At 37.7% G+C, this 21,708-nt stretch overlaps 1 protein-coding gene across 2 annotated transcripts in view; it reads left to right on the top strand.

Moving 5' to 3' along the window:
- The first annotated feature begins 204 nt into the window (after positions 1–204).
- The window catches only part of LOC114643509 (sodium/hydrogen exchanger 9), a 518,850-nt gene continuing 497,346 nt past the window's right edge, over positions 205–21,708 (top strand). For both annotated transcript variants that reach the window (XM_051922914.1, XM_051922913.1), the window contains exons 1-2: positions 205–535; positions 10,791–10,993. In XM_051922914.1, the coding sequence (XP_051778874.1) occupies positions 385–535; positions 10,791–10,993 (354 nt within the window). In that variant the 5' untranslated portion in view covers positions 205–384. The remainder of the gene's footprint in view (positions 536–10,790; positions 10,994–21,708) is intronic.

Genomic DNA, 21,708 nt, shown 5'->3' with positions numbered 1-21,708 from the left:
GAATAATATTAATTATAGCTAGTTTGAATGAACATATTTGAATTATCAGTTTGGTGTGAAGGTGGGGGTACTTCAGTGAGATTAAAACTGCGTAGGGGCAAATAAGAACAAAAAACTGGGAAACACTGAGCTAGCGAACATGCATCTTTACACTACATTTCCCAGAGCACCTTGCTGCTGCTTCGCTGTATGTGAACGGCCTCCGCGTTCATATGTACTGGAGCGCGCGCGCGTGTATGAGCGCATATGATGGAAAGCTTGTGCCACTGACCTGAGCTGCAACTCGTAACGCAGCTTTATACTACTGTATTTGGCAGTGTCAGCACTTTTTATTTCACGCACTGCTTTACAATTATTTCCTCGAAAGCTGATGGAAGAAAAAAGATGGCAAATGCAGCGGAGCACCATCATCAGAGAGAGACAGCGGAGTTGCTCGTTTTTAACCTTTTGCTGATTTTAACTTTTTTAACGGTGTGGTTGTTCAAACACCGGCGATTCCGTTTCTTGCACGAAACCGGTGGCGCTATGTTTTATGGTAAGTGTGCGATATATAAAGAGGCCAGTCAGAGAGCGACGTGCGCTGCGATGTGCTTCGCTCGTTATCTCTGCAGATCAGGATATGGGCATTTGGATTTAGCAGGGGTGGGGCACAGGGTTTAGCACTTAGTTATCCATACAGTGATATACGGTTGTCGGTCTTTATACCTTCAGCGGCAGACGACGTATAAGCGATGGATATGCAGACTGTACCCGTGAAAGAAGACAGGAAGCAGCTCTATTTCTAGGCATTTCCGCAAGAAAGAAAGTTTAAATTTACAAGCATTTGGCATACAGTAAAAACGATCCATTGTTTTCTTCAATGAAAATAAAACACCAGATTTAATATGGCAGCGATATCGTAGAAGACTAGACATTCCTTTATGCCCCCCACCCACCTTTGTCTGAGATGCCCACTGGAACAAGAGAGAATGAAGAAGAAATGTCAAACTATCCTGTAACCATATCCTTTGCAACTCTCCTTTAGATGTTATAGCACCTTTTGTTACAGGACAACAACATGCAATGTCAAAACTACTGTATGTGCAGCTTCAAATTTGAAAGCCATTTATCAGGACAAAGCAGTGAAAAATAATGACTTGGAAAGCTTGCCATTCTGGGTATCACTGTGAGCTGTCTGAATGCAATTTGCAGTGTAGCATTTGCTTTTTTTATAATTAACAAAAGGATAAGTACTAGTTCAAAAAGTCTCTATATGTGATTACCTTTAGAAGTTCCCAGCTAGTGAAAGGAGTCCTTCCACATGTCTTCCTGTGCATGTTTTAAATGGTTGTCAGTTTGGTAGAGGTCCCTTGAGTTATATTTCTCAGTGGTACGTTTTGGTTGGTCCTCGGTTTGTGGAAGAAGATAATGATATAAATCCTAATGGGCTTTGTAAAGTATTCTCCAAGAGGCTGCAGCTTCACTGGCATATTTAAATCACCACCGTCATGTTATTGGTCTTTTGTTTATAGAAACAAATAGGCAGATAATGTCTGACAGCAGGCACTTTATTCACTGTTATATGATTACCACTTCCAGCTGTTATTAAGTATATCATGGTTTCTTTTCATTATGTTTTTGTATGGAGCTGGGATCCATCCTGGCAGGAATTAATGCTTACTGCATCTACTTTTTAGCACATATTTTTCCATTTGATCAGCATGAGATGCAAGGCAGGTGCCAACCCCAGATGGGATGTCAATGCAAACTTACCAACACTTACATGGTGCATAAACTTTGATGTTAGAATACTGTAATATCCTTCTGTTCTACTGAGCAAAATCTCTGCACTTATTTTCTTTTGTGTTCGGTATCCTTAGGTAAAAGGCAACACTACATAGATGGTGACACCTTTATTTAGTATGCAATACATTTTTTGATAACAAAATGATTCATAGCTCTGTGTAGCCAAGTGTGATAGGAAAAGCATTAGATTAGATCTGGTGGCTGATTTCAGTTCTTTTACTTCATAGAGTTGGACAACTTGCACAATGCTTAGTTCCTCAACATGAAAAATCACAGAGACAAATTTTGTGGTAGAATGAATTTCAAGACACCCTGCTAGGCTTTAATAAGATTTGAGTATGCCAGGTTTCACATCATACTGTAACATATTAGCAGTAAGGCTAGAAATGTACTTTTTGCATTTCTGGGTTTTATTAAAAGGATAATTTAGCTAATTCAAATTTTCCAGTTTGGAGACATGGCTGTTCAGTGGTTGGTGGTACAGTGGCTGTTGGTGCCTTCGTATAGCTCTGGGAGGCTGGGTTTGGCTCACACCATGGTCATTTTCTGTGTGGAGTTTGCATGTTCTCATTGTATCTGAAAGATTTTTTTTCTCCAGATGCTTGAGTTTTGATTACACATTCCAAGAAGAGACAAATTGTGTTTATTAGAGATACTAAATTGACTATGTGAAGTTTAAAATTGACTGTGATGGACTAGCAACCTGTCTAGAGCTTATTCCCTCATTGCATGTGATATGTTTCTGCCAAGATCGGCGCCAACTCTTTTTTACCCATTGCTGGGTAAAGCAAGTCAGAAAATGGACAGAAATGTTGAAATTTAAACATTTGTAATTCCTCCTTGTTTTCTTGTGCTTGATTGCAGTTTAACACTATTCTCAAGGTTGGAGAGTAAAATACCAGTAATAAGTGATAAGTTACCAATTGTCTCATTTCTACAGAATAATAACCCTTCACATCGAAGCCTATTGTTTACCCAGTACATTACCTAGTGGGCATTGTACACTACACTCCCTGCTGTTTCCACATGAGGCTTTATATATTAATTTTATATATTAGTTACATTAGTCTTTTATATTATAAATTTTTTGTTGATAATCTGTGTCTGATGCTTTGGGTTTGACAGTCCAAGCTTTACTTCAGTGTTCTATAAAAATATATTTGAATGAAAATGAATATCCACTCTGGTACCCTGCACCCTGAATTGGATTGATATCTTGACCTCTATACTCCATCCAGTCCCATTCATTCATTAGTAATTTAGTTCAAGGTTGCTGTGGGCCAGAGCCTTTTATGGCATCATTAGACATAAGATGGGAACCAGCCCTTACTGACACACTCAAGATCAAGATTATTTATTTGTCACATACACAGTTATGCAAGTACAGCATATAGTGAAATGTGCAGACAATCCTATCAAAAACTAGAAAAAGGAAATATTGTATTGGGAGGAAATTTCTATTTGAACCCAGGAGGTGTGTGACCACTGCACTAACCACTGTGCCCCTGTACTGTTCAATTCACATCTTTACTGTACTATAGTCAATCACAATTTTACAGGTTTTTCCAGTGCCACTGACTTATTAAATTATTACCACTACCACTCCCTGCACTAAAGATATACATCTTTAAGAAGAAGAAGAAGAAAAATGTGGCATACTGTGCCTGTATAGTACTTTGCTAAGGTGCTTGCCATGCAAAGCAATATATAATGTCAAGTTTGTTACATAGTAAGTTATAAGTAGAAAGGCTGATTCCAGTATTTACTGCCCTTTGAACCCTTATCTTGATGCACAAAGTTGGTACTACAGCACACAATATTGGAATATCTATTATCTGTGCAAATGAAATACACATTCACAGGTATCCTGTGGCCCCAGATGCTTATTCAAGTAAATAAAGTTGCTGTACAGCTTAAGAGCAATAGCACTTTTCTTTTTTAGCTGTCAAAATATTTTTAAATGTTTCTTTTTTAACCACCTATGTGGTTGAGAGCAAGTGATCTATATTCCATGTTTCACATAATCATACATTTCAAATATACAAGCTAGTTCAACAGATTTAACTTTATTCATTTATAGTTTTTAACATAAGTTCTGAATTTTTTTATAGTAAGGTGGGGAAGTGACTTAGTCTGAGCTAAGGTCAGTTTCTAAACTTTTATTAATTATTCTTCAAATAGATTACACATTTAGCATGGAGTTGCCCTTTCTATCCAATTAGTACACATGCAGAAGTTAATTTGTAATATTATAATCTTTTAGTTGCAAATCTCTGTTTAAAATGTCATGGTAATTAGCCTTGCCTTGTATTTTCTTATCCTGCAGTTAGTTACTGAAACAGCTCTCAACCTTTTCAAAACTAAACCCCTTTTAGCGTCTGGATTTCAATCTTGCAAATCTCAAATATCAATGAAGTTGTGTTCTTTTTAATTAATTCTCACTAGCAACTGCCGTGTTAACCTTTTCTTATGCAAAAATGATGAGTGCTCTGTGTTTAAGTGTTTTCAGTATAGCTGGCATTTGGAAACACCTTGGATAATCTTTTCTAATTTTAAATAAGTCTTAACTACTATACTAATCCATCAGTGGTAGAGTTTAAACATTATCAAAGATTATGGAGCGCAATAACACAAAAGTTCGAGAAAAGTTAATACAACAATGCAGTGCAGTGAGTGGGCTGTGTTCAAGCAAGAATAACATCCGCAGTGACGAGACTTCACATGATCAGAGTGGCATGTTACGTTAATTGCTCTAACTCTATATTAACATCATATGACTGAATGTGGCTTTACCCTTTGATAGACATCCAGAGTTGGTTCCTGCCCTACGATTGGCTCAAACTGCTTGTGACCCTGCAGTAAGGATGCTTAGATGATTCTTTATTTTGAAACCAATGTACAAGTGGTTGTTCTTTAGAATATATGGATGGATTGGAACAGTTCCACTCATAGCTCTGGTGTGAGCATCCACACAGTTTACTAACGTTTCAAGTCTCACACACACACATATACATATACTGGGAAGCTTTTATTCCTTGCATGGGGAAGGTCAAAAGGGAATAATGGAGGTGACCATTGCAGGAAATATTAGAATAAGCAGGAAATTTGTAACCAAATGTCAATCCTATTAATTGTCAAAACATAACTGCAACTCAGACATCATAGTCTTAAATTCAGAAACAAGAGTCACAAAGCCAGAATATTTAAAGAGCACTAAATAGTACATGGAAAAATGTTCTAATTTGTATATCCATCAACTCAAATAATGACGAATCCTAAGTACTGGTTTTAATAGCGTTGCACTTGTGATGTCAAATGTGTGACTTGCAGGATTATGCTCCAGAGCAGCCAAAGTTGGGTCATGACAATGGTGACTCAGATTTTTTGCCAGGGGAAAAACCAAAATGGTGATAGAAATAACACAAAATAATTTCCCACTGACTTAAAACACCAAGTGGAAAATAAATGGAAAAATCTAATTCAACACTTCCAACAACACTTTAAAACGGAACTCAAAACAAATATGCAAAAAATGGCAAAAACTCAAATCATAACAGAAGCAAGATGTTTAAGTAGAAACAGGAATCCAGTACAGTACAGTACAGCTCAGTGTTTGAGGGCAGATTTCAAGCAGATGGTTGCAGGTTAGGTGCATTGGTGATCCTAAATTGTCCCTAGTGTGTGTGTGTCCTGTGGTGGGTGGCAGCCTGCCCAGGGATTTGTTCTTGCCTTGCGCCCTGTGTTGGCTTCGATTGGCTCCAGCAGACCCCCGTGACCCTGTGTTAGGATATAGTGGGTTGGAGAATGACTGACTGACTGACTGGTTAACAACTCTTTTCTTTTCTACATAAGGAACTGATGATTTCCAAAACTTCTTAGAGGTCTGCTTGGAATTGAGGATTACGTTAACACTACCCAACTGCACATTGTACATTTAACTGTTGTGTTATGTTTTGATGTAAAATTTACAAGTTACTATAAGCCTGAGCAAAAAATTTGAATTGTTTCTTTGCAATGAACAGTCACCCATTTCACTTAAGGCCTCATTTTCTTAGGAGACGTGTAGAGAAAAGCCAAGCAAAATGACACCTTTTATTGGCTAACTAAAAAGATTACAATATGCAAGCTTTCGAGGCAACTCAGGCCCCTTCTTCAGGCAAGTTGCCTCGAAAGCTTGCATATTGTAATTTTTTTTATTAGCCAATAAAAGGTGTCATTTTGCTTGGCTTTTCTCTACATTCATAATGGCTAACACGGTACAACACCCTAGTACTTAGGAGACGTGGAATTGCAGATCATTGTAATGCATGCTTCTAATTAAGTGCTAACACACTACAGCATATCTTCAGTTCTAATGTCAGGATTGTGATATGGTGCAGTTGTGCAAATTAACTCAATCTGTTTGTTGACACATACAGAAGACATCTGGTACTTGCATCCGGAATTCTGCAGGTCCTCCATCCTCGTGCTGAGGGATGCTCGGCTTATTCGTGTTATTGAATGCAGATTCTAGATGGGGCACTGTAACTATTTAGGCATGTTTGGAAGGAGCTAATGGGGTTAAATTGGTACACCACCTTTTTTTTTTATTTTCTGACTGGCAAGAGGTCAGTTGCTGCTAATAAGACCAGGGTGGCTATGATTGCAGTCCATACAGTGTGACCTACTTGTGTTGAGTTTAACTGGCAGTTCAGATTACAGTATACTTGGTGACAGTTATGGAGCTGACTTGCCATTCTTCTCCTTTTTTCTGATCCAGGTGTTGCAGTTAACTTTTTTGAAAGCTCACTTTTACACCAAGTACATTTAAACCTTTTGTTTAGACCACCATCTGTGGTGAGCAGCCCTCCCTTTCGTAATGCATTTTGTTCGGCTGTTAGATTTGCAGTGTATGAAGTATATATCAATACAGTAAATGTTTTTTTTTATTTGAAGTCAATGACAGTTTTATTACTTTAGGAATGTCCAAGTTTTCATATATCTGTACATGAAACTGATAGCATATGATAAATGTGTGACAGTTGTATTGAATTGTTTTTATTGATTTCAGAACATCAGTACCATATACTCAGGTTCATGTATATTGTATTGGAGACACAGTACAATGGAATTCTTACTTGCATTTCTTTTACAGGATAGTAATATAATACAAACACAGAACACCATACATAAAACTACATACATTCAAGATAACATCAAGCAATATATTCAAAAAATATCCAGGATTATGTCAGCACCTCTTGAGTCATCTTATTATGAAAGCTGTTCTTGAATATAGCAGTGTGAGTGCTAATGGTCCTGTAATAGTTGCCAGAAAAGGGTGGAAATTATGCCTTAGATCTTTAGGAAATATTGTTTGCCTTTTGTATGCTGTTTCTGCTGTATATGTTCTGTACAGAAGGAGGTATATGTCAAAAATATTTTGTAATGGATTTACAATTCTTTGTGGTGCTTTGTTGTTCTGAGATGAGTAGATGACTTACCAGGATGTTATGTAGTACTAGGGTGTTGTACCGTGTTAGCCATTATGAATGTAGAGAAAAGCCAAGCAAAGTGACACCTTTTATTGGCTAACTAAAAAGATTACAATATGCAAGCTTTCGAGGCAACTCAGGCCCCTTCTTCAGGCAAGATGTAATACAGAGACTGAAGTTCCTTATGTTTATATACACACTCTAGGACAAGAATCAACATTGGTAAATCTTTAAATGAGAAATTTTAAATGTAAAAAATTAATAGATTCATTCAGGCTAGGGTTAATTTAACAAGAGAGAAAAGAAAAAATGTATTGTCAAGATCTCTGGATAAGATAACCATAAGATAGCCGTGGACACTGTGAGAGGGACTTTAAAGTCACAGTGCTTATGGGAAACTTCAAAACACAGCAAGAGAGAAAAGAATGGGAAGTTAAACTCATGCTAAAATTTAATACATTACAACATGGATTGAATAGAGACAAGAGTTTTATGGCCAGATATGAGGATTGTTTACATCTCTCAGAATGACAGACAACCTGTCTACAGATCCACATTGTTTTGAAAAAACTCATTACAGACTTCAAAAGACTTTGTTGGACAGTTATCTTATCCAGAGATCTTGACAATACATTGTTCTTTTCTCTCTTGTTAAATAAACCCTAGCCTGAATGAATCTATTAATTTTTTACATTTAAAATTTCTCATTTAAATATTTACCAATGTTGATTCTTGTCCTAGAGTGTGTATATAAACATAGGGAACTTCAGTCTCTGTATTACAGGATGTTATGGAAACATTCAGGCTTATCTCAGAGATATGAGAAAGTAAAGGTTGATGGTCAGTCTTTATCATAAAAACCAAAATGTGTTGCATCCACCATTAGTGATGGTGATTTCAACAAATTTAAAACCATTGATCCTCTTCATTACATCCCCTCTAAAGTAAATGGCAGTGTAGTGTGCCTTCTGTTTTCTTAAGTCTGTTGCCAAATCCTTGGTTTTGTCAACATTAAGTGACTGTTTTCCTGTCATCTCTGAGTTGGTAGATGGATCTTTTCTCTGTAAGCTGTCTTATCATTGTTGGTGATCAGATCAAAGATGATAGTATCATCAGCACATTTAAAGATGCCTTTGAAGCTGTGTTTAGCCACACAACCATAGGTGAACAAGGAGTACAGCAGGGGGCTTAGCATAGTACCCTGTGTAGTGCCTGTGTTGAGGATTAGTGCAGAGGAAGTGATGCTGTCAATCTATGCATGAGGAAATCTTCCAGTTAAGAAATCCTAAATCTAGTTGTAGAAGATAGCACAAAATTCCACGTCAGGTAGTTTGGTGGTCAGTTTTGAACCAGAATTCTTAAATACACATCCATATTACTAATATGGACGCAGGGCCCTGCCCGTGGACGCAAAAGACATACTGCGCAAGTGCCACACAAAGCCCCCCCCAGAGTGAAACTGGAGAGACTACGCACGTGCGCAGGCGCCACACAAAGCCCCCCCGCACCAGAGCAAAACGGGAGAGACTACGAACCGTCAGAGTAGGAAACAAAGTAAAACGTCATAAAGAGGTTAAAGAACAGGGACACACACATGGAGAGCAGGTTACAGAACAAAGCCCCCCTTCCCAGAGTAAAACGAGAGAGACTACGAACCGTCTGACATGCCGCAAGCAGGATAAAGCGAAGTCAGAAATAAAACACAGAGTAGGAAACAAAGTAAAACTTTATAAAGGGATTAAAGAACGGGGACGAACACATGGAGAGCGGGTTACAGATGATGAAAACTGGAATGCAACAGCTTCAAAAAAAACCTAGGCACAAAACACATGCACACCGAGATACAGAATATAACTAACACAGCTTCGACACCGAGCCCGCGTGGACAGATCTAATGAACGTGGACGCCTACAACGCGCGTCTCAAACTGCGTAGGCAAAGCAGGCACGGATTCAACACGACACAACTCAATTGACCGAGATACAAACACGCGCCTGCCTGGATATAATTAATGAACGCAGGCACCTACAATGTGCATCTGAAATGCCGCAGACCAGGCAGGCACTGCTCCAAAAAAAAAGAGCTCGACTAAACGAGATATGAAGTGAAACGGGAAACACTACAGAGTCCGCAGTGCTCCACAATGCACTGCATAATAGTTCGGAAAGAGCTTCGTAGTAACAGTGGGGAGACCCAGAGTGACACGGGCGAACGCTCCGTATTAAACATACGTCATCCTCACACGTCCAAACTATACAGCGTAGCTAAATCACATTACAGTGATGCATTATTAACAGTACGATAAACATCACAATATCGCAAACAAATTAAAATTATTACTCGAAAAAGGGAAAATATATTCACCACGGACCAGGTGTCATTGAAACAGAAGCAGAATAAAGCGAGATCAGAAATGAAAGACAGAGTAGAAAGCAAAGTAAAACGTCATAAACAGGTTAAACGAGGGGGCCAAACACATGGACAGCAGGTTACAGATAATGAAGACCGGAATTCAAAAACAAAAGCTCGACTGACCGAGATACAAACTGAAACGGGAAACACTACGGGGTCCGCAGTAGTCCACAATGCACTGCATAATAGTATGGACGGAGCTCCGTGGGGGGCCCCAGAGTGACACGGGCGAACGCTCCGTATTAAACGTGTGTCATCCTCACACGTGGCTGCCCAGCGGGCACGGGTTCAAAACACCGGGAGTAGGCGAGCGAAGCGAGCAGGGGGCGGAGCCCCCTTGTATGGTAATAAATTAGTTACAATTGTTTATTAAATATAATAATAATATTCAAAGCCTTTTCTAAGCCAAATAAATAGAGGAAAAATATGCACAAAGTAGGATGTGGAAATGAGTAGAATTTTGAAAATGTCTATGATTGCTTTAAGAAGAGCCAGCATATGCTGCAAATTTTCTGAGTTGTTCCTCATCAGTAATAAATGGTGGCACAATGATTAGGTCTGCTGTCTCACAACTCTAGAGTACTAAATTTGAATCATCTGCTGCTGTGTGTGTAGAATTTGCATGCTCTTGCTGTTTCCGTTAGGGTTTTTCTCCTAATGCTCTGTTTTTCCTCTTAAATCCTATAGATGTGCAAATTATGTTAACTGGTGACTATAAATGGCCCTGTATGTGTGAGTATGTGCATAAATGTGTAGCATTCATGTGGGCAAATTTGAGGAAGGCTAACCACTTGGAATTACAAGGTTTCTGATTGTGCTTTGAGAACTACTCTCCAGTACAGTTTACTGAATTTCCGGCCCACTCCCTAAAAGTTTTCATTATATAATTTTTACCCAGTGGTTACTGGGTTACCGTCTGATTGGCATTGGTTACTGTGTTGTTTGCAGTTGGAAGTAAATCTGAGGTTTGCTCAGTTCAGTGTGTAGTGTCTGTTTGACAGGCTCAACAGTGTGTGAGGCTGTCACTGTTGTCAATTATTGAGTGTCTTGCTACTGGACTTGATATACTGTACTATTTTGATGTTACTTTCAATTGCTTCTTCTGTTTTACTTTTGTAGGTCTACTGATGGGACTAATTCTTCGCTATTCAACATTCCAACCGGACACTGAGAGCAGAACTGTGTACAGGTGTTTGAATCTGAACAGCAGCCTAAACTCCTTGATGGTTAACGTCTCAGGTCAAGTCTATCAATACCAGTACACAAGAGAAATCAGCCGGCACAACATCCATGGTAACCATGGGAATGAGATGCTGCAGAAGGTATATGTTTTAAGAGTACATTCCTTCAGGCTTTCTATCTAAGCCTGGCAAGGTTTATGTTATTTAGGTCACCTCCAGAAACTCCCCCGTTGGTTTAAAGAATATCTTAGACTTTGGTTACCTTTGGTAAAAATCCAATGAATTACTGGTACCAAATAGTGTCCAAAAGATTACAATTCCTGCTTGGACTTCTCTTCAGCAACCTATGGGGAAGAGAAGAACAAAACCATCATTGGTTACTGAATGAATATAATAAATAAGAGAGTGATATGTTTGCTAAGGTCCACTCCTTCCATTAGTATGACAAGAAGTTATATAATCAGTTTCTCTGTTTGTGTAGTGCCTTTCATCCTAGAACTTTATGGGGCAATCTAACAGTCTAATAATGTTAAACTTGAGTTGAGCTAACAGTCTAATGATTAATAACCTTTAGTGTTAACAATGAGGAAAAAGTAATGTCTATCATACTGTGGCAGGAAAGCTGGGCACAGGTCTTCCCCTTATGTTATAAGTAGTCCTTCAATCCAACTTCTAAGTCACTGATCCAATCATGGTCTTGGGGAGCAAGTACATTGGGTAAGCAGGGCCTCAGTGATCTGAAAAATCTAATGGCACAGCCACCATCCAAGGTCCCTCTCAATGATTCCTGTAACTGTACATGAAAGAAAAAGGCTTTATTCTAGGGGCTATGCCAGAGAAGGTTACACCAAGCACTAGATGTAGGAGATCCAATACATCTGACATGCAATGTATCTGAGGTTTTCATGTTTTTTGACATAATATATAACTAATTTTCTGTGCCATTTATTCAATTTGTCTTTTTTGTTCATCTGTATCAAGAGTATAAATAGTTCTGTATATTTTGTAATCACATTGATCTCCCATCCCAATGTAGAGTAAAATGGTCAAAATAGCTCAAAATGTACAAAATGCATTTTGATTCAAAACATGAGAGAGAGATTAAAAAAAACAGGAAGTTAAATATTCAAACGAACCACAGTTGTTCTATTGGGCCTACCAAAAGTCTAGCCCAGACTGTAGATGAAGGATAGCTTGCTAACTCCTTCCACATTAGAGCATCTGCAGAAATCTCCCTCGTTCTACGGTACGTTTCTCCATTTTGGTGCGATTTTGCCCAATCTCACCTGTCAAATCTAGAATCCAGCATGGGGCTGATGTATTCACGTCACCCTGGGGCTAATTTCAGTGTGGGAGTAAATCCTTGCAATCAGGAATTTTTCAGGAAGCCTTGTTGTGAGAAGAACACTGTTCCATTAGGCAGTTCATTGGTATATGGCTTCCATTAATATATTTGAAACATTAGACAATTTTTGATAAAGTATTTCATCTGTATGGCATCCACAATTTTTGAATCCTGTGGCAGATCATCGTCTGTGTCAAGTTTGCACCTTTTCAACTTGTCTACATGGGTTTTTCTTCCGTATCCAAAAATTCATGCTGGTTAAGTTGATTTTGTTCTGCCAAAAAGTGCAAGACAGAAAATATTTTATAATGTAACCAGAACATAAAGCATGGACAAATAAACAGGTAAAGATTCATAATCAGGAAGTCAGAAACACAGTGTTCAAACTGACAATCAAAATTTTAAATCACAGTCAATATTTTGTTTGAAAGGATTCATTAACCATGAACATGATTAAATGTACAACACACCAGTCTCTTAGTGATGTTTATACACCTGATCCCATAATGTCACAACCACTCATTTCTATATCTTTTAACTAGCAACAGGGTATAAGTTACCCCCACAAAATGGCAGCACAAATAACTGCAAAAAATAAATAACATTGAAAAAGATGCAAAAAATATTTAGAAAGATCAAAATAAATTATAGTTAGAGAAACCTGTAACACAACTGGAATCTACATGTTCCAAGACCTAAAATAAATTTGTAAAGATCCACCAAGTACTAAAAGAAAGCCAATTATAAATGAAAACCAAATCATAACAGGTTGGTGATTCCAGACTAGCTGTTTGTTTGAGTGTGGGTCTATGACTGGTTGGCTCTGTGTTATACTGGAAAAATGAATGTCCAAGATAGGCACTGGCCTCCCATGACCCCAACTTAAACTAAGTTGTTGAAAGAATGTTATGTTATATAATTCTCTGAGCTCAGTCTATTGCCCCTGGTGGCCCCTTGTTACTTACACCAATTTTTAAGGTAGATTGTGAGTAATGATGAGACTTTTTAGGTAAGGCATGTTATGAGCCTTTCATGCTCTTTTGATCGTAGCTTTTCTTGTTCACAACCATATGCTAGCCACAATTGATTACAATATTTATAAGGTATTCTGCTTTATAGGGCATGCATATTCAGGGAGATGATGTGATAGTCCTTCAACAAATTTTTAAATTCTAGTTTTAGCATTCAGTGTGTGAATATCTGCACATTTGTTTTACCTGTAATACACAAGTAAATAGAAACTATGTGGTTTCATTGAAAAAAAAAATTATTGCATTAATTATTATGCAAAACTATAATAATCCACACATTCATTTTTTTACATAACTTGTTTAGTGCAATTATAGTCTTATTAGGATAATATACTACAACAACAACATTTATTTATATTACACATTTTCATACAAACATCCATCCATTATCCAACCTGCTATATCCTAACTACAGGGTCACGGGGGTCTGCTGGATCCAATCCCAGCCAACACAGGGTGCAAGGCATGAACAAATCCCAGGCAGGGCGCCACCCCACCACAGGACACACACACACACACCATACAAACAGTGTAGCTCAAGGTGCTTCACAAGACATCAAAGAGAAAGTTACAAGAAAAGAAAAACAATTAAGATTGGACAATATATTAAAGAATATGTAACAAAAAAAGGTAAGGTGAGATGGCTGAGGCTGGGAGGATCGAAAAAACAAACAAACAAACAAAAACAAAAAAAAACAACTCCAGTTAGGCTGGAGGAAAAAACTAAATCTGCAGGGGTTCCAAGCTCAAAGGACCACCCAGCCCCCATTGGACATTCTACCTAACATAAATGTTCTTAAATCAATCCTCTATGTTTACAGGCTTCATATGAGAGGAGTCGATAAAGTGGGTCTTGTGGACAGCTGGGGCACCTGCCGTCATTCCATCATCACAAGAGGCTGCATGGTGCCTTGATCGTGTGGTGGTCACACAGTTCATCACCACAGAAGAGACAGCAGAGAATAGTTGAGATTAGTAAAGATTGCAGATCTCCAAAGTATATGGTAATTCTGTACCCAAGTAGTCAATAAGGAGGGCATCTAAAATGTAGCTACAAAAAAGCCAAATTAAAATAATGGGTCTTTAGCAATTTTTTTTAAATATTCCACAGTATTAGCCTGGCAAATTTCTATTGGTATAGAAAAATCTATATCTAGATTTTAGGTGTATGACAGCTAAAAGCTGCCTCATCACTTGTTTTAAGCTTGGCTCTTGGAATTGTAAGCAGATCACCATTCAAAGTTCCAAGGTTATGAGTGTAGGGAGACAGGCAAAACAAAATATAGAATGGATCAAAATTATTTAAGACTTTATAAACCATTAGTAGTATTTTCAAGTCAATTCTGAATGACATGGGTAACCAATGTTACAATGCTAAAACTGATGAAATGTGCTCAGATTTTTCTTTTTCTAGTTAAGATTCTCGCTGCTACATTCTGCACTAATTGTAACCAAATGATGTCTTTCTTAGGTACTGCTATTAGGAGTGCATTACAGTAATCTACTTGACTTAAAACAAAAGCATGATCTAATTTTTCAGCATCTTGTAAAGTTATAAGAGGTCTAACCTTTAATGTATTCCTTAAGTGAAAAAATGCAGTCCTAATAATCTGGCTAATATGTGATTTAAAGTTAAGGTCAGAGTTAATGATTATACCTAAATTCTTTACCTCTGCATTGATTTTTAAACACAAGTGATCAAGTTTATTTCTAATACCCTTCCTATTTCAATATTTGCTAGTCACTAAGACTTATGTTTTTTTCCCTTATTTAGTTTGAGAAAGTTACTGTTCATCCAATCGGAAATACTGCTAAGACATTGGGTTAGTGAAACAAGAGAGTCGGGGTCATCATAAATAAATACAGTTGTGTGTCATCAGCATAGCTATGGTAGCTTACGTTATGCCTTGAGATAATCTGACCTACTGGAAGCATGTAGATTGAAAAGAACAGTGGACCCAGGAGAGATTCTTGTGGTACACCATATACAATATCATTTATCTCCAAAGTAAAATCACTGCAACTAACACAAAATTTTCTACCTGTTAAGACTGAAAGCAATATAAGACGCTGCTAGAGAGGCCCACTCATTGTCTAAGGCAATTTATAAGGATACTGTGGTCTATGGTGGTAAATGCTGCACTCATGTTTACAACTATGACTGCTATTACTATTACTACTACTACTACTAATAATAATAATAGTAATAATGTTTGGCATGGTGTCACAGTAGTGTGTCTGGCAGTCTCAATGCTCTAATAATCAGTCATTGTCTATGTGGAGTCTGCATGTTCCTCCTTTGTTTAGATGGATTGCCTCCAAATCCCAAAAAGAGAGGTATTCATGCAATTGCTCATACTAAACACACTTGATTGAATTAGGGTGTGAGTGTGTTTTTGAACTGCAATGGTCTGACACCACATCCAGAGCTCTTGCAGCTTTCAACTTTATCTTGTAAAAGTAGGCTCAGAAAGTGTGATGTTAATTATAATAATTTTAGTTATACTTCTATGACTACAATGTACAGTCTGTCTTTCCTTGATTGTTTTTTTGAGAGTCCTTTAAAGGTGTAGTCCTTTAACTAACCATGTCTGTCCCACAAATATCTCAAAGTTGACCAATATATTAAAAGCAACTGATATATAAGTGAGGATCTTCATTGTAAGAAAATAATGAGAAATGTTCAGCTAAAGCAATACAATTCAGCCAAGCTGGAGAAGTCCTTGTGTCTCCACTTGTGTGGCTGAGGTGTGTTAGTTTTTTTTTTGTTTTGTCAGCAGTGCTCCTTGATTGATATTGAATATAAATGGTTCTACCTTAGTGGTGTGATCTGTAACACCATGAGAGATTTTGCCAATCAGCAGAGCAAAAATATCCCACTCACTGTAACCTATAGCCTGTTTCTAGACCTGGGGGCTGGCTTCAGCAGTTTTTACTTTAGTAAAGACAGACTGATAGGCAGACTATATACATTATCCCCAGTGTCCCCATGGCCTCTGGTTGCTTTGCCTTGCAGCATGCTGGGGGGAAAAAAAGCACAAATATTTCCATATATTTCAACTCGGTCAATGTGAATAATATGTTACTCTACCCTGTGGCAGAAAGCCTCCCTTGATCCCCATGAATATAATTTTTGTGCAGAATCATGTGATGAGGGGAAAATAAAAAAATAAAGTGAGAAACTGCTTTGTGTCAGACTGGCCTGCTGCTGTGTGAAGCCCTGACATCCTGTTTGCTGCACACTTTCCTTGTTATCTGTGAACTGGAGGAAGACATTTTGCAAATTCAGCTCCTCTTCTGTCAGCCACTATCTGAAAGAGTGATACCACATTTGTCAGCTTTTTAAAACTCTTCTTTTTATTACTCCTTACAATTAAGGGAAATTGAAATCATTCAAAAGCATCAAAAGACACAGATATGTGTGAAATGTTAGATGCTGTATTTGAACCACTATTTTATGTTTCTTCATGATCCATACATTTATTTGTACAGGATTTGTTCCAGGATTGAAAATATTCTTTATTCCGTTGTGCTTCAGCTGTCAATGCCAAGTATAGCCATGAGTAGTGCCAGCCCAAAAGCATTCTTGTCTTAAACGCCTACACTCTCTGGTTCCCAAATATCAGTCTTTCCCATAGTCTTTCTTAACACATTGACACATTCTCCATCTTAAGCAGAATTAACAGCTGTCGGCTTCCTTCCATATGAGCATTAACTGTTTGAGTCTAGTAAAAAATGTACACAACACAAAGGGATCAGTGCTGTCCCACAACAACCCATTACAGTTCCCACCATACACCCAATACAATTGCTTTACAACTGTAGTAGCCTGACTATGGGCAATGCAACTCGTGGAGGGGGCTATTTCAACGGTTTAGGACCAGTTTCATTCTGTTTTGAGAGGAATGTGTCCAGTGACATTCAGCTTTGTCCAGTTTCACCACAATCCTCTAATAATATGACTTTGCACATTCTGATTCAGTGCTTATTTTTCATTAGAGCTGCAGATACATTCAAGATGTGTTTATTAAGTGTGTTTTGTAAATTGGTTTTGGCAACTGGCATTAGTTTAATTATATTTATTTAGTGAGGTGGTCCCAATGTGCAGAGAAAGGGAGCTAAGCCTGGTATACAGGTGATGGGACCCAGACAGGGAAACTAAATGAATGAGATTCATCCTTATTGCTGAGAGCACAGAGTTTCAAACTTTTTTTGACCCAATGTATAATGTCAAACTGAACCTAATACTTTTTATAGCACTACTGCAGTGTGGTGGGTGGTCTCTGCCACTGGCCCACCTGTAAGAGGAAGCTCTTTCAAAATAAATATGAATTTTACATTTTCTCTTTATTTGTAAAAAGTGTCACAATGCAATCCTTAAATATTACTAATGGTTTCAAAAATCTGATGGCAGAAATCTTTGCCTTTTAAAGATGTTACATTTAGCTTTACATATAACTTTATACATTTCTTTAAAGCAAGCTTTATTTATAATTATATTACAATTAGTCATGTTGAAAGACACCAGTCTATAATATATGGAAACAGTTACACCTTTCAGTTATTTACACTTGCTATTTACTACTAGAAATTAATTTTCTGTAGAACATAAAACATCATTATTATCCCTCATTTCTTGTTATATGACTCTAATCAATTAGTTTCTGATGTGCATATTCAGCTTTCAATCTGCTAAGAGAACCTTAAACAATAGAAAGATAGGTACTGTCGTTAGATACACTCTATAGTAAGACACCTTTAACTGTCTTTATCAAATGAAGATAGGAACACTTTGGCTGTATTTAGCTCAATATCTTATGCTTCCAGATACTTTTTAAAAGCTATGATGGTTTCATCTTCAATTACTTGACATGGTATTTTGTTCTGGATTTCCACAATTCTTTGTGTAAAGAGGTGCTTCCTCACTTCATTCTTAAGTGTACTTCATTTTAATTTCCAGCAGAGTCTCAGAGTATGTGATTCACTATTCAGTGAAGAAATTTTGCTTAGTCATCTTCATTGACACCTTTATGAATTTTAAAGTTGTGGATTAGGTCACTGTTTAGCCTTCTCTACTCAAAACTAAAGAGGCTTATTTCCTTAGCCTATCAACAGAAGAATAGGTCTGGCCGATTCTGAAAAGCATAGATAGCTTTTTAAAGACAACCACATCTATTTATAGATATTTATGGTTTTCTGCTTTTCCCTGTTCCCTAATACATCTCAAATTTATGAAATATGATTGAAAGCTGCATTTTCCTCTTCAAGTAATAAGTGAACCTTTCTCTTCTTTTTTCTGAAGTACAGTATGCCCCGAGCAGCCCATTGAAACTTCTGATAATGCTCACTGTGAAATAGTAATCCTTTAGTCTCCTGGAAACGTGATATTGATTTAAAGTTTCACCTCTGAATCCCTTTGTTTTATGAGGTAATGCTTGCTTACACGTTCTCCTTAGGGCACAAGAATTCATTGCTAATCCTAAACTGTGATTATTGGTGAAGGCTCCGCTGTTTCATATATTTGAGTAATTTCTTCCAAATGGCCAGAAGCAATGATTCTCTGTGCTCATTCTGCTCAGGCTGTGGAAATAAACCGTTTGTTTATACACTTTTACACAACTTTTTGTTGTGAACAACTGGTAACGCAGAAGTTACTGCTGCCACTTTAGAGCACTTCAACGTCACTCCTGTTTGTGGCAGTTCTCATGACTCCAGCTTTCATCCATACTCTAAAGACATTCATTCAAGCTATCTGGAAATTATAAATAAACCTGGTGTTAGAGAATATGAATGTTCTCAATATTGACCTGGGGCCTCATGTGTAACGCCTTGCATAGAATTCAAATTAAAACATGGCATACAGAAAAAGCTAGAAATGTGCGCACGCAAAAAAAAAGTCAGATGAATAAAACTGTGTGTGAGCAAAGTTCTACGCACTTACCCTTTAAAAATCCCAAACAATGTGAATTTTAACACATATACACGTTCCTATTGCCACACCATGACTCCTCCCAGAATTTTGCCTGAATATGGAAATCAATATAAATAGCCCCTTCCGTTCATTGTTTTGTTAAAAGACAATGGCAAAAGCTCGTGTAAAAAAGAAGAATTTCAGCAAATCCGAAATGGAGGCTCTGCTCAGTGAAGTGAAAGCAAGGAAAAACGTAATAGTTGATGGCTTACGCAGTGGTATAAGCAACAAAACGAAACTGATGGAGTGGCACATCATGGCAGAGGCACTGAAAGGTTCAAGTTCAGAAAGTTGTGCAGTGCCCAAAATAAAAAAGAAGTGGTCAGATATTTAAATTGATGTGAAAAGGCGAGTTGCAGCCCACCATCTGAGTGTCAACACTACTGGAGGAGGTAGTGAAATTCCGGGGCTCACACCATTTGAGCAGCAAGCTGCTGAAATTATTGCCGGGTGAGGGGGACTCCCACGGGTGAACGTGAGTTTTAATTTTTTTTTTTTTTTGCTTACAATTATCCATACTTAAATAAATAATCCATACGTAAATAAATTGCATGTTTAATAAGACAAACAAGCAGGCAGCAGATGTGGTATTACTATTTATTCTGTTTCAGACAATTATTGTTTAGACACTTATAAACTGCCATTTTAATGTTGCTCAGTCAGTGGCGAGCAGGGTGAGAAGACACATATTCAGTGGGTACCCACTGTCACCTAAGTAATCATGTTATATGGTTACATCATACAGATAACTTACAATTTTTACCAAAGGGGATAATATTAAATGTCTTATCAAGAAGACAGCATTCACACACAACACCATTTTCAGGTTTATTCCCAACACTACAATTTCTCAGAATGAAAGAATCATGAATTGAGCCAGACCATCTTGCCACATCATTAATGAGACGCATTTTCGCATCAAATATAATTTTCACATTAATAGAGTGGGAATGCTTTCTATTTACATAAGCAAATTCATTATCTGAAGGCGCCTTTATAGCAATGTGCATGCAGTCGACCACTCCAATAACATTTGAAAAACCAGACGTTGCTGCACATTGCGCTTTGCTGTTTGGCTGTTCAACCACAGTGTACGGAAATCTTATATATCTGGATGACAAGCGGATAATATCATCCTATACAGCTGTCAATTGCTCAGCTAGTTCACGTTGAAAAGCTCCTGTGGCTAAAAACCCGAGGGTGGACTGAACTTGCAAAGGAGCAGTTAGAGTCTGCCTTTGTAAAGCCGGCACCAGTTCAGCACACAGCTCCAAGAGGATAGCTCTCGGAAATCTAAATAGAAGCTAGTCATCCTCATGGGATGAGAAATCAGTATGATCTCTAAATATGTTCTCTCTTCTAATTTTTCCATTTGCAATGTGTTCTAACAATGCTAAATCAGCCATGGTTGCTGTACTGTTACAGATTGATTACAATCAAGTGCCTTAAATTTGTAAATGATATGCAATTAATTTTGGTGTATTTTATAAAGCCATTGTCATCAATGCAAATCTAAAAAAATTAGGGAAACCACACACAAACAGTAGTACTGCTTTGTCGCTGGTTGTCGCCTGTTTATAAAACTGAGAAGAAACAAATGGTTAGCATTGCTGCCTCAGTTCAATACAGTCCTGAGCTCAATTCCCAGCATAGTCACCACCTCTGTGTTGGACTTTGGACATTTTGTGTAGGAGAGGTTGATTGATGACTACGTTGTCCTAGTATGAAACCATGAGTCTGTTTACATGACTTTGCCACATAATAGATTGGCTTTCTTTGACTTCGATGCTTACATGAAAATGCAGGAAAAAGAATGAATGGTAAGTCTGTTGTACTATTCACATTTTCCCATTAAAATGAAACACATTCTTGTTTAGGATGCTACCCAAATAAGAAATAAAAATGCTGAGTATCTGCTTAACTCTGCTGTGTCTTGTTGATCCGCATTTCATATATTCCCTTTTCAAGTGCGGTATGTTTTACTATAATATATTTGCATATTGCTCTCAAAATATCTTTGTATTGTGTAGATTCAGAGTTAATAGTGTTGCATTAAAAAGGATAAGGTTGACCTTGCTTGTCTTTGTACACTCATGTGTGCCTAGTGTGAAACCTTAAAAAAGCCAAGATTTGGAATTTGGTGCTGCATTCCTGTGATTAAAGTGGTGGCAGTAATCCTGACCACCTTGTGCCTGACCAGATATTAAATTTCCAGCTTATTCTTTGAGGAGCCATGTCCGAGTGCATTATCCTTGAATATCCCTGCTACAACCATAAGTTTGATTAACTGAGAATGGCACCCATCCTAATGCCTCAGCACACTCGCCACCCTGTGAGTTAATATCCTAGATGCCTAGATGGCACCAGGTGTTTTACACTAGTGCAGGATTCACATTCAACTTGTAGTGTCTTATTTTTCATTCCCAGCTGCTCAGTGCTTATTTTCTCTTGGCTGGCTAGGCTGTAGCAGTACTGTACGTACAAATGAACAGTATATATTTAGCGGGTA

This window comes from Erpetoichthys calabaricus, chromosome 2 (genome assembly GCF_900747795.2).
Source record: "Erpetoichthys calabaricus chromosome 2, fErpCal1.3, whole genome shotgun sequence".
In the NCBI taxonomy this organism is placed as follows: Eukaryota; Metazoa; Chordata; class Cladistia; order Polypteriformes; family Polypteridae; genus Erpetoichthys; species Erpetoichthys calabaricus.
The sequence above is the reverse complement of the archived record's forward strand: the minus strand, read 5'-3'. Positions and strand labels throughout refer to the sequence as shown.